This window comes from Coloeus monedula (genome assembly GCF_965178545.1).
Source record: "Coloeus monedula genome assembly, chromosome: 26".
Lineage (NCBI taxonomy): Eukaryota > Metazoa > Chordata > Aves > Passeriformes > Corvidae > Coloeus > Coloeus monedula.
In genome coordinates, this window is record NC_138806.1 from 6782205 (window position 1) to 6795496 (window position 13292).

Sequence of the window (13292 nt, forward strand, 5' to 3'; positions counted from 1 at the left end):
AGGGAAAGCCAAGTGGGATGTTGGGAAAAAATTCCTCCCTGTGAGGGTGATGAGGCCCTGGCACAGGTTGCCCAGAGAAGCTGTGCCTACCCCTGGATCCCTGGAAGTGTTCAAGGCCAGGCTGGACAGGGCTTGGAGCAGCCTGGGATAGAGGGAGGTGTCCCTGCCCATGGAAGGGTGCGGAATGGGATGAGCTTTAAGGTTTCTTCCAACACAAACCATTCCATGATTCTCAGTCTTCCCAGCTTCTCCAAATCCCACCTCTTCCCTTCAGCTCGAGAAACGATGCAGACAGATTAATCCACTGCTTTGCTTAAATGCCCAGATCCAATTAAGTGTCGTTTTTAAAATACTAATTAAAAAAGGTGCACGGGACCTTGGGACAAGTGCAGGGAGCATGAGTACCTTTGTGCAGGTTTTCCAGGGGCTCCAAGACGCCCCTGCGGAAGGAGGCCATGGGGTCCTGCACGCAGGAGCGGAGGCTGAGCAGGCTCTGCAGGTGGGGCTCGCGCAGCAGCTGCTCCCGGTACGCGACGAACTGCGGCGAGCGACAGAGCAGGGCGGCCACGTTGTGCACAAACTCAGGCACCAGGCAGGTGTAGGCATTGTCGGCCTGGCAGTAATGATAAGCCACGACCTAGCAAAGAGAAAAGAACAAAAAACCCTGTGTCTTCATCACAGCCACGTCAGGACAGTTGTAAAACCAGCGGTTTTTCCTTTGGTGAGTTTGATCTGCTCTGGCAGGTGAAGTCTTTAGGAGCAATGAGTGTTAACTACCCATGACAAGAATCCAGATGAATCAGTTGGTAAAAACAGGCACTGATCCTGAAAGATGACTGGACCTGCCACTTGAGGAATAAATGAAATTAAGCTGTAGCTGTTTGCAGAAATGGATAGTGACAGTAGCTGACGTCTCTGAAGTGCTGTGCTGAGCTTGGATTGTGCTCCAAGCTCTGTTTAAGGACTTGGTGCCAGTAATAACTTGTGATTGTTTTCTTGAACTTATTTTTTATTTGCTCTTTTCACACTTTCAAGCTCGTGGAAGTGGACAGACAGCACTCCCTGAGTCCATCACAGCAAGGCAGCACCTCAGAACTACAGATTCCCTTGAACCGGGGGTGATGTCAGGCTCACTGTACTTTACTCATACACTGTGATCCCACACTTCATTCAAAAATCAATTCAATTAAAAAAAAAAAAACCAAAAAAGTTTATTTTTTCCCAGCTTCCCCCTGATTTTTCCAGCTCAGCAAACTGCTAGAACCCTGCTACGTTCTGCCCACTTATTAAAATAAGCAGAAAACCAGTGATATCGTCTCAGGCCATGCTGCCAACTTTCTTGTTTTCTTTTGCAATATAAAAAAGGCCCTCAAAATCTCTCTCTGCTTGCAAATCCCTCAGGAAGTGGTGCTCTGGCACCACTCCAGCCCAGCTTCTCCTGTTCCCTTGCTGCCTCGAGCCTCAGGCACTGCCTGCCCATTTGGAATGAGCCTCTGCCGGGGCACAAAGCTTTTCTCCCGCTCCCATTCACTGGGTTTTCTTTTAAATGTCACTGAGTATCCAAAAATATCCTGGCAAGGCAGGTGGGAGCAGTTCTGTACCAAAACCACCACTGCCCTGGAGCACAGAATATTGCAAAATAAATTGCGTGTTTGAACTTGGGAGGGACAACATAGCTGAGGACACCGTGCGAAGGAAATGCTGTGGGCCTTTCTGGAGCTCGGGGCAGCTGGGATGAAATGTGCCCATGGCTTTGGACATGATGAAGGCTTTCTCTCTCTCCACCTGCAATACCTATCCCTCAGATTGCAGGAGGCTCCAGGGTGGCCGAGGTGGTGAAGGATGCTACCAAGGAATGAACACATCAAGCTGTGGGGTCTTCACCCATTAATGCCTCAGCACTGGCTTTTAATTTTCAATATGGAATTACCAATGGGGTGTATTGCAGTAATTTCCTTTCACAGTCAAAACGAGGTGTGGCACATTCAGCGATGAGAAAGCTGGGCTGTTATTTCAAGCATCAAGCTCTAACACATGTATTTAAATTTTAATGGATACCTCCAAATTCCTTACAGAATTTTTCCGACCAGCCGGTTAAAATATAATGAATTCCCTTAGAGAACTTCACTATGTAAAGTAATTATAAAGGTAATGATTTCTTTTCATCAATCCTATTTATCTGGGGATCATAACTTGTGGATTTCACAGAATGAAGTTCGTAAATTGCCATTCCTTGATATCAGGTTCCACTAACAGAAATTACTCTGATTTCCTACACAATTGGTGTGTAGACACAAAAATAAAGTCTCTTAATGAGAGGCCAATTAACTTCTTCCAGGAAACTGAAGAGCCATGTCACGGAAAAAGGGTCATGCAAAATACTCTTGAAAGGAATGGTCACCATCAGATACAATTACAACCCAATTAATTTCAGTCCCTTCCCATACATTATAGTTGGACTTGATCTTAGAGGTCTTTTCAGACCTTAACAATTCTATGATTCCATGATTCCTGATGCTTGTGCTTGATTTACTGGTATATCAACCAAGCCTTATTAACCAGCAGGATAAAGATAATGTTTAATGGGTGGATCTGAAGTTAAAGCAGTAAGCAAGGAATATTCTAGGAAGTCAACCAAAGCAAAGGCAGAATGACATTCTCAGAAGATGCAACCTGAGCCAGAATTTCATTTTAATGTTATTTATTCTCTATCACATTTTCTCAATCTTCAAATCACAGAGAGGCTGCCAAAAGCCAGTGCTGCAAGTGGAGCCTGCTGCTGGAGGTTGAGCTGGGAATCAGCCTCCTCACTTACAAGCAGCAGGCTGGGAAATGGTTTTCTCACACTGTAAAAACTTTTCAAGATTTCCACATCTGTTCCATCCTTGGGAATGAGACCAGGTTAATGTGAGAAGGGAGGGCAAGAGCCTCCAGTATGGCCAGGGGCTGGTGTGGATGGGGCTCACCCCGAACCTGTTCAAACCATTTTTTCTACCCTGTATTTGTTGAATGCCGCTAATGCTCCGGGAAAGCTCCCTTTCCAATTATTTCACCTTAAATACTTTATTAATTGTTCAAGGTTAATTCCTCCAGGAAGAGGGATGGATTACCAGCTTCACTGCTAAGGATTCTCTTCTAACATATGGGAGACCACATCCAGACTTTGCTCAGCATCTGAAATGACCACTCTCTGTTCTAATCATGATTCTGAGGTGATTTTGATTTCTCCTCCTTTTGCTTGACTGGATAAGCCAAAAAACAAACAAACAAACAAATTTGTATCTGCTGGAAATTAACTGTTCACTGGAAAAGGTGTACTCTCTCTCAATAAAAGTTTCATTTTCCATGGATCTAACTACTTTGACTTAAAATACTGCTTGAACAAGTTCCAACCATGCCTTATCATAAACAAATCCTTGAATTAACATTTAATTTTATCTAGAAACTCTTACAGTAAATGAAATCAACAGGGAACATCATGTGGTTCCAAAGGTATGGGCACGCCTGGATGTTGTGATCAGCAAACATTTATTTGTGTCTCACACAACTTAAGACATAATTTTTCTAACCATAGTTTCAATTTGAACTTTGTCATCCCATTGCACTAAATGCTATAAACACTAAATTAGACTTCCAAAACTTTTAAACCTTTATTTCAGCTATCAGGTTTGTTAAATTATTTCCTTGGTTTAAAGTTTGACTAAATTTAAATCACCAGATTGCAAAGCACACAAGGCCTATAAACAACCCTAAAGCAAGAAGTGGGTTACAACAAAGGATGGGAAAAGTAACAACTACATCCAGTCGAGTGTTCAAAGTACCTGCTCATGTAAGTTTTGTAAGGGCTGAGAATGGAGTTGAGTGACTCCATACTGAGAAACCAAGGTGTTATGGTTTTTATATTAAATATCAAATGCCTGAAGTTACAATTTTGTATTGTTTCCTTTCTTGCTTGAAAAGGAGCTGCAAAATAATTCACACTCCTGTGATGAGTATTTTACTTCCAAGGAGCACCTCCTCTTCTAAAAGGATGCGTAGAGTCCAGCTGGCTGCACACTAAAGCAGCACATTTATCATGTGCTTCTTGGTAGCTCATTTTTCTAAATATTAATTAGTGTTACAGGGCTTGAGGAACACCAGATGTGGGGACAGAGAGCACTGTGAACAGATCATGGCCAACATGACCCCATTTCCTCCTAAAGTGGGGTTAAGGAGCCCCAAAACACTCATTTACTCTGAAATTACACAAACTTCATCTTTTTAACTGCCAAAGCAGAATGATGAAGACATTATTTGTATTCTCTCTAGGTGTTTAACCCAGTAGGTCTTCAGGTGTCTCTTCTCCCAACCCTTCCAACACCAGCCATTCTACTCTCCCTTTTTTGCCACAATCACTTCCCACTTCTGCCTTCATCCAGCCCCACGTAACCTTCACCTTCCTGCTGTCTGAGGGAAACAGATGCTGGATGAAGGATGTTAAAAGCAAAAATTGCTATTCCGAGGATAATGGAAAATGCTGGTGGATGAGCAGGCAAGAGCCACGTGAATGGAGCAGGAGCAAGAAGGTAGGGAGGGCAAAGGAGAGGGAAAAAAATGAGACACAAAAGAGACTGTGTATCAATCATGAAGTACAGAGGGTGAGAAGGGACTGAACTGTGAGGGAGGAAAAGAAAGAGAAGGGGAACAAGTGACACGGCAGAAGAGGGAGAAGATGACAGTAACAGGGGAAAGGCTGGAAGGACAGCATGAACATCAAAGGAGTGGGAGGGTGTGGAGATGGCTCAAGGGAAATAAGTTATTTTTAATTATTAGGACAGGCCAATTCTAAGCAGTTCTCCAGCACTAGTTCTGAAACAGAATCTACTCCATTTAGGCAGCACTCCTTTGCTGTCACACCTCTTTTGTGGTTTGTCTTAGCTTCCTTCTGGAAGTGTATCGTGCAAGGGCAGCCAACCCCCCTTGGACCAACCTCCCAGACCCCTGAGCTCACAGCAACACCCCATTCCCTCCAGTGCTCTTAAAGGCATTCAGCATTGTATTTTAACCTTGTAACAAGATTGGTTTTTTGACCCATACAAAATAGCTTCAAATAAATGCAGTGTAACACTTTGCCCTGCCACCATGCCACATGCCAGGCCCAGTGCTGGCTGTGATAATGGAAATGGCCATCAGCACTGCTGTATTTTTTCCACTGCACATGACTGCGACACAGTATGTGGCATGTGGTGACCCCGTTTACTGGGAATGTTCATTACTTTTACATAGCTGAGTATGCTGGTAAATGCCCTCTGAAACTCATTAGTGGCCCAGGGCATCAAGCCTCAGCAGCAATGAATCCCTCCACCTCTGTGTAAGGTAGGAGCACTCTCTTTTTATATGCCTGCAGCAATGTTAGCAATGCTTTGGATGTGGCTTGGAGGATGGGGAGAAGAGCCTCTGGAGCCACCAGCCGTGTTCAGCATCAGCAAAATGCACGAATGCAATGAACATGCAGCTCCCACCAGCTGCTCTGCACGGGGTACAACCCATTAGTGCAGCTGAGCTGGGTTTCAGGTCCATTTGTTTTAGTGCTGCTACCACAAGCCACCACACAGCATCCAGAAACCCAGAGAATACAGTTGTTCAAGGGGTTAGTTAAAACTGGGTAGCCAATCCATTAAAAATCCTCTGTGAGTAAAGGATAAACCTTCAGGCAAAAGGGGGAATGTCAGCATGGCAGGACCAAGTCGAGGTGCTGCTTTTCAGTCGGCAGTCACTTAGTTCTAAAATTAATGATTTGTTCATCTCTGACATTAAGAGCTAAATGCAACCTTTGCCCCCAAGAATTCACTGTACGAAAACCAGGCAGAAAAATACAACCCTGAGTAATCCAGAGGAGGAAAAGCAACTGCTCGTTCACCTTTCATTTCTGTCAGCATAGATACACAACTTCTGAATTTTGGGTAAGTGACATTTTCAGAGGGAAGGGAGTGGGTGAGAGGACAACAAGCTTCCCACCAGCATTCTGGAGCCTGTGCCAACCATTACCTAAGACTGTTTGTATATTATTAATCTGCTTTTGTAATGATCTGCATTTCTGCAGCACAGTGACCTCAGCCCAATCTGAGAACATCCTGCTCTGCTCAGTGCAGGCAGAGGTGGAACATCTGCACACAGCTTTATCCAGCTCCTCACATATGGTTCATCTAGCTCCTAAAATAACCCTGACAATTGTGGTTGTCCATCACTGTCAACACTTTCTTCCGTACTTCAATTCTGACTTTAGTGCAAACACAACTATAAAACACACATCCAAGAAATATTTTTCCATCCAGATTGACCAAAGAGTCCTTCCCTTCCTTCGGCTCATTTTCTTTCAGCCAGTTGGACAAAACCTGTTTAAGGAGGCCATCAGCAACTCTTTTTTTATTCCACAGCTACTGACACAGGAATATGCTGTTCCTCTCCCCCCTCCTTCAGCTCCAAAGGACATTCCAGTCTTTTTTTCTCCTTCTTTTCTTTTTTATATTAGACTTTGGAAAGCCTTTAGTTTATCTATATGAAGGTTTTCCTAAACTGTCCCCACGAACTCCTGTTGGAGAATGGGGTATCAGACATTCAGATTTAGAAGGTGAATTATTTGAACCAACTATTTTTACTATTGTCTGCTGGCCACTCGGTGGTTTTGCTCAGCTAAGAGTGCAGCATCTTCAAAGCCTCAAAATTCTCAAGATGCCTCAAAGGAGAGTCAGACATGTTTGATGGAGCTTCTGAAGGAGGTGACTGCATGCAAAACAAAGAGCTCCACGCCGTTATTTTAACGGGTTTTCAATTCTGTTGCCAGGTCAGCAATTGCTTCTTCCCCCAGCGTCACTCAGAGATGTCAAACCCCACAGCTGCGTTGGGACAGGGAGCGTTTGTTTTACCAAGGAGAACATCACACAGTGCAGCTCTTTCCAAGCAAATAAATTTATCTGCTGTTTGACAGCAAGGATTCCTCAGTGGCATTGCTGAGTTGTGCTACCCAGGAGGCTACTACGAGTGCACTACACACATGACTCCCAGCTATGAGTTTGACAAACATCCTTAACCATTTTATTTTTTCTTCCTGAGGCTTGATAATCCATCAAACTCACTGTTTGTAATGTGCTGCACAGCCCTTTGGGAAAAGGTTTTGATGCAATAAACCAAATTGCTGTTTATGACAAAGAATAAACAGGAACACGGACCTCAAAAAAATTAATTACAAAATTAACGAAACAAAAAAACCCCTATTTTTTCAGAACAATTTCCCTTCAAAGCAGGAAATGAACCTTTGAGTGAGGATTTAAGCATATGCTTTATTTCAATGCACATCTTCATCCAACACACCTGGAAGTCACCCACTCTTCCTAAATAATAAACCACTAACACCTAGTTACGTGTTCCTTCCAGCATCAGTTATCCAAGGACCATTATCTGCAGGGATCACTTTTCCTTTACTAGCCAGGGAATAGGAGTGAGGCAGATGAGATGCTGGTCTCCAAGGATCCCAAAAAGGGTAACAGCAATGCTGGGAACAGACCCAAGGCCTCCGAATGCTGAATCAAGCCATGCTGCTGCTCTGAGTCATCCCAGGAACTGTTTGCTGAACACGATAGAGCTTTTCAGAAGTTCCACATGCTGTGTCAGCAATTTGGGCACAAGAAGCGACTCCAAGTGCTCTAAGGTCAACTCATCAGCCCTGGCATTGATCCGTTCATCAAAGCCTGACGGCTGGAAGCTGTTATTTCTGGATTCTGCCTACATTTACAGTAGTGAAGATTACTGGGAGATTAACGATCTTGCTCCCAGTGGGTAATCCTGCAGCAGGCACCATGGGCAACATACCTCCCAGCCTCAGCTGTTGTGTTTTGACAGCAACACACTGGATTTTTTCTACAAAAAAATTTTGGCTAACGGATGAGCAGCACTTTAAAACACTTTCTTAAAGAGTCCACGGCGAAGGTAAAACAACCTATTTTTACTTTAATTTTGGCTGTAAGGATTGTTTTTAGCTCTCTCCAGTGATCAGAGATGCCAAAAAGCTTCAGTGAGTGATCTATGTCTTGGATGTGACACAGCATTTGAAAGAGGCGTATTCCTTACCTTTTCCAGGAGGAAACTGAAGCTAAAACTGCATCCATTTATCAATTACGTACCCTGTGGGATGACTTAAGCACTCAGGAGAAGTGATAGATGAGGTATTTTAAGCAGAGATAGCACACTTTACTGCCCTTTCTGGTAGTCTGCAGAGCTTCAGATTTGCAAGGAATACAATGACTAATGCATCCTGAACAAAACCAGACCTGGGCATTGCATTCCTTTCAAGAACTCCATGTGGAAGAGGAGAGTATCAAATCTTAGTATTTATTTACGCAGCACATGCTCCCTGCCTGGCCATCTGGGTGCAGCAGGAAAGCAGACAGGACAAGACAGTATCTGGCACAAAAAGCCAAGCAAAACACATCCTGGTAATAATTTAGAACAAAGACTTTTCTTGCTATTTTCCTCTCCGAAGTGGGAGCAGGTGACAGGAAAGCATTAACTGCTCCCATCCTCCCAAAAGGTATAGGAGGAGCAAGAGCAAACTCCTTGGATTTCAAAGCAATAGAATGGCACCTTCCCACCACCAAAGAATTAGGGTTAAATCTCAGTAATACAATAAAATTCAAGGTGTAAATCTCGTGTATGTAAGTGACAGTGTTCCATATATTCCATACAAACCACTCCTGCCATAACAGCAAGTAATTTGTGTATTGCTCCAAAGGCTATGGTCTACTTTGGAGAATTTTCCAATAAACTCCCAAGTGCACACACAGCAGTAACACTCAGCCTGTGCCTTCCCCAAGTACAGTACCTGCCCTTTTCAAACAAAACACCGCTCAAACACTGGGGAACTTTGTTCTCAGTGCTGAAGAAAAGACACAATTATTTCAGTAATTGTGTCATATCCTAACATTTGTAATGAGAAAGTAGGATGGCTGGGAAAGACAAACCCTCAGAGTAACAGGGAAGTGTATTTGATGTAGTGGGAGTTTCATTTTAGAGACATAACCTTCCTGGGTAATAAAACTCCTTCCAGAAGTCTCTCTTGAGGCTCCCCAAGTGAGCATTTGAACACACGGATTTTCCAAGCAACATCAAGCAGGAGAACTTCCAAGGAGTCCCATTAAAACTGACACTTTCCCAAGGAGCAAAAAGCCCTGACTGGGTGTTTCTGTACCTGCGAGGCCAATCTCCTCATGGCCTCCTCCTGGCGCCGGCGCATCTCGGGGGTCCCCGGGCAGCTCCCGCTCGTCAGGGACGGGTGGGCAGAAGGCGGCTGGGTCAAGGGCAGCTCTCGGTTGGCATCCACATCTGTCCAAGGAAAGAGGTTAGGAATTGCCACAGGACAAGCACTAACGTTATTATAGACCAGGCAGCTGCTGTTTTCTATGCATGGCAGTTAAAATACTTCCCACAAATACTCTGGTTGGGATTTCACGGATTTCCAGGCCAGAGGCTCCTCAAGAAACTTCTTTTGGAAGCAGGAAAGGACCACTAAGAAAAAGCCTTGAAGCTTGTCTTATTCATCTTCCCCACCATAATTACATCAACTTTAAAATAATGACAATAATGGAGTGAACTGGGCACTCTGGAAGGCTCTGCCTTCAGGTTTGGTGGATTTGAATGCAGAGCTCTCCTGCTCTGCACTTCTGCCAACAGACCTTCCCTTCTTATGAACAATTGCTGGTTAATTTGGTTCCAAGTCCTCCTTCAGCACAGACAGCCAATTTTTCTGAATTACAGGCCTGTTTTCTAACATAAATAAATGAAGAGTCCCAGCTAACACAGCCATCTGAAGTCCATTAATTTAATTGGGGGAGAGGAGCAGGAGCAGCACCAGGATCTGGAAAAGGCTTGCAAGCAAATAATAAATATTCTGGAACCACCTCTGGCAAGTTTAACTGTGTTCTAGTGCATTTTATCTCCTTCTTTTGCCTGGCAAAGCAGAAATTGGCTTTACCAGCAGATTGCTACAGAAGCTCATCCACCTGGCCTTTGTGGGTAACATTCCCAAACCATTTTTATTTTCACTCCTAAGTACTCATATGGAGGATTTTTGAATGACACCATGACATGCAGCACTTGGTGATGTCTAATTACCAATTGTTTTAAGAACACCACCACTCTGAAGTGCAGTCTGTGCTGGCAGAGGATTCTCCTGACTGGATTGCTGCAGTGCATCCCTGAGCTTGACTGAAAATAATCATGCAAACAATGACCCATTTAATGGCAAACAACAGAGGAGGTTGACTGCTGCTTCCATAATTAAACCCTGAATGTGTTAGAATGAGGCACATTCTTGATTTTGAGCATAACACCACTGTCACCTGTATTAATTTTCTGAGACAGGAATTGGAAGTATGAAGCTGTATTGAAGCCAGTTTAATAACACTGACTGCACAACTGCCGTAGCAGAGTCAGACCACCTGATCAGCACTTATTAATTAGCATAGATTTAATAAGCATAATAGAGTCTTTTTCAGCATGTGGAAAAAAAAGACAAAGAAACTTATCACAAAATCAGAGATGCATCATAGAATATCCTGAATTGGAAGGGATCTGCAAGGATCTTGCAGGGTAATTACTATCTTCTATAGCTAGACTAGTACTTGTGATCTCTCTAGGAAATCAAGTCAAATTAATTATTGATTCTGAAGGTTTCCATCCTAATAACTAACAGTGAGGAATCATTCAGCTTTCAACTTCATGGACATAGCAGAGTGAACTAAACAATGTGTTAGGTGGGACCAAGGATCTTCATCATCTGTGCGCGAAGGGTGCAGGGCACCTCGTGTGACAAATCCAGCTTTTAGTCCGGAAGTCCACAGTCATCTCTTTAATGTCCACCATCATCCTAAGCAGACTGGGGACACACACTCGCAGCTGGTGCACTGCAGAGCTGTAGTTAAAATACAGAAACAAGCTCTGCCCTTCACTCACATTGTTCATTTAACTCTGACAAGTGACACTACTCACCATGCCAACCGCTGGTGACATTTCAGCTCTTCCGACAGGGCAAGAGCACAGCATTCCAGTAAACAGATTTAACTACAGCTTCACTGAGGTAAGTGACCTACATCCTTAAAGATACCTTCAGGTATCTAACTCAGTATTTTTAGTCCTGTCTTACTCACTTACTGAGCACTGAGTGATTTTAAAATGTTGTCATCTTCACCTGCACACCTGCCAGCACATAATGATGGGAATTGGATGGGACCAGAGGAGGTAGAGCAATCCTGGGTCCTGAGCCTACATGGGCTCGTTACCCACATGGAATATTATACCGTGATTCAATGAGATAGACAATCCGTATGGGAAGAAGAATGCACTGGCATGGATTCATAGTCATAGAATACCAGCTGCCTGATCCAGCTGGAGATGTCATGAGCAGGGGGATTGGACTACATGACCTTTAAAGGTCACTTCAAACCCAAACCATTCTGTGATTCTATGATTCGAAAATTGGAGTCTTCCCAATCAGAGAAAGTCTGTGATGTTTCTAGGCCAGACAAGTCAGAGACAGACTACTCTGACTCTTCAAAAACAGCTTTGGAACAGGAGCATTATAAAAGCTGCCTGCAGCAGTACCTAGAGGGACTCCCAAGAGAGCTGAAGAGGGACTTTACACAAGGGCATGGAGTGATAGGACAAGAGAGAATGGCCTCAATCTGAAGGAGGGTAGATTTAGATTAGGTATTAGGAAGAAATTGTTCCCTGTGAGGGTGGGGAGGCCCTGGCACAGATTATCCAGGGAAGCTGTGGCTGCCCCATCTCTGGGAAGTGTCCAAGGCCAGGCTGGATGAGGCTTGGAGCAACCTGGGCTAGTGGAAGGTGTCCCTGCCTATGGCAGGGGGTTGGAACAAGATAATCTTTAAAGTCCTTTCCAACCCAAACCATTCAGGGCTTCTATGACATATTTCTCACAGGTCCTTCCCTTGCTTGACAACAAAGACTAAGCTGATTTCTTGGGCCTGAAGAGAAATGCGGTTATTTCAGCCAAGACCATTCTAAAAGCTGGCACAAAAGCTCTCTGAGTTTTGGAGACCTCCGTGCTGCTGTCCTTACGTTTCGGAGAGGCGTGGGGGCTGTCGGAAGCGATCTGCCTCATCCTGGTGCCGTGGCAGCTGAGTGCGACCAGCCTGGAGATGATGGCGGTTTTCCCGAAGCCGATGTTGCCGACGATCACCACGCCGCGGTTGACGCTGCTGTTGGAGCTCTGCAGCTGCGCATCGATCTCGTGGAACACCCAGTCCCGGCCCACGAATACGGACTCAGTGGTGATGCTGGGCACCTCGAAGAGCAGCGGCTTCAGGGAGATGTCAGGGGGTCTGTAGGGTGCGAAGCGCACTGGAAAGGGAGACGTGGGGAGAACATCAACACCCATACCAGAGGGGAAAGCAGAGTTTGGAAATGGATGTTTTATCTTGCACAGAAATCTTTCTGTTGCAAAAGGTGAAAAGAAAACAGTTCTGTATCACCCACAGCTTGTTGTGGAAGCATCTGTCTCATCCACGGTATTTTCCACCAAAAGAGTTGAGGATATTACAGTGAGTAGCTTGAGCTGGAGAACTATTGTGGCTGAAGAAATTAATTTTCTTGCTTAAATCAGCCACAATTAAAAGCCCTGGGCAGAATGCTGCACTCTGCACAGCACCTCCTGGAAGACAGGATTGATGGTTCAACGTAGACACACACACATGTGTTCACCTCTTCAATCCAATGAGCCCACAACAATCTCAGCACCTACAAGTGTTAATTCAATCTAAGCAAAGTTATTTCAATTCTTCTAAAGTAAGTAAGTTAAACCAGATTGCTGTCAGGATGTTCCGTTTGGCAATTATAACATTTTCTCTTTTCACAAGGAAAAATGATGTTTTAAAGCAACATAAAGTTATCAAGAAGAGTAAGAAATACCACCCCAACAGACCACCTGTGCTGGTGCTGATGAAAGACTGCAAATTCTGTAGAACCCAAGCAACAAATTAAAATAGAGAACTGAAACACTGCCCACCATATGCAGCCGGGCTCTTTCCTGTGGCTGAAAACTTCAATTCAAGCAACCCAGATCTGGGTGTATTATGTTAAATTAAGCAAATGTCCGAGTTTATTTCCTTTACTTGCTTTAGACTGCAACTTTTGGATAGTAGGGAAAATTTCTTCACTTAAAGGGCTGTTCAGCCCTGGCACAGGCTCAGGGCAGTGGTGGAGTCCCCATCCCTGGAGGGATTTAAAAGCCATGTGGATTT

The 13292-nt window shown here is 44.3% G+C and overlaps 1 protein-coding gene across 1 annotated transcript in view; it reads right to left on the reverse strand.

Annotated features, from left to right (window-relative positions):
- TANC2 (tetratricopeptide repeat, ankyrin repeat and coiled-coil containing 2) overlaps positions 1-13292 on the reverse strand; it is a 195783-nt gene that overhangs the window by 50242 nt on the left and 132249 nt on the right. Inside the window, exons 11-13 of the mRNA XM_082297163.1 lie at positions 12112-12393; positions 9224-9357; positions 406-637 (exon numbers count right to left, since the gene is read on the reverse strand). Coding sequence (XP_082153289.1) covers positions 406-637; positions 9224-9357; positions 12112-12393 — 648 coding nt within the window. The remainder of the gene's footprint in view (positions 1-405; positions 638-9223; positions 9358-12111; positions 12394-13292) is intronic.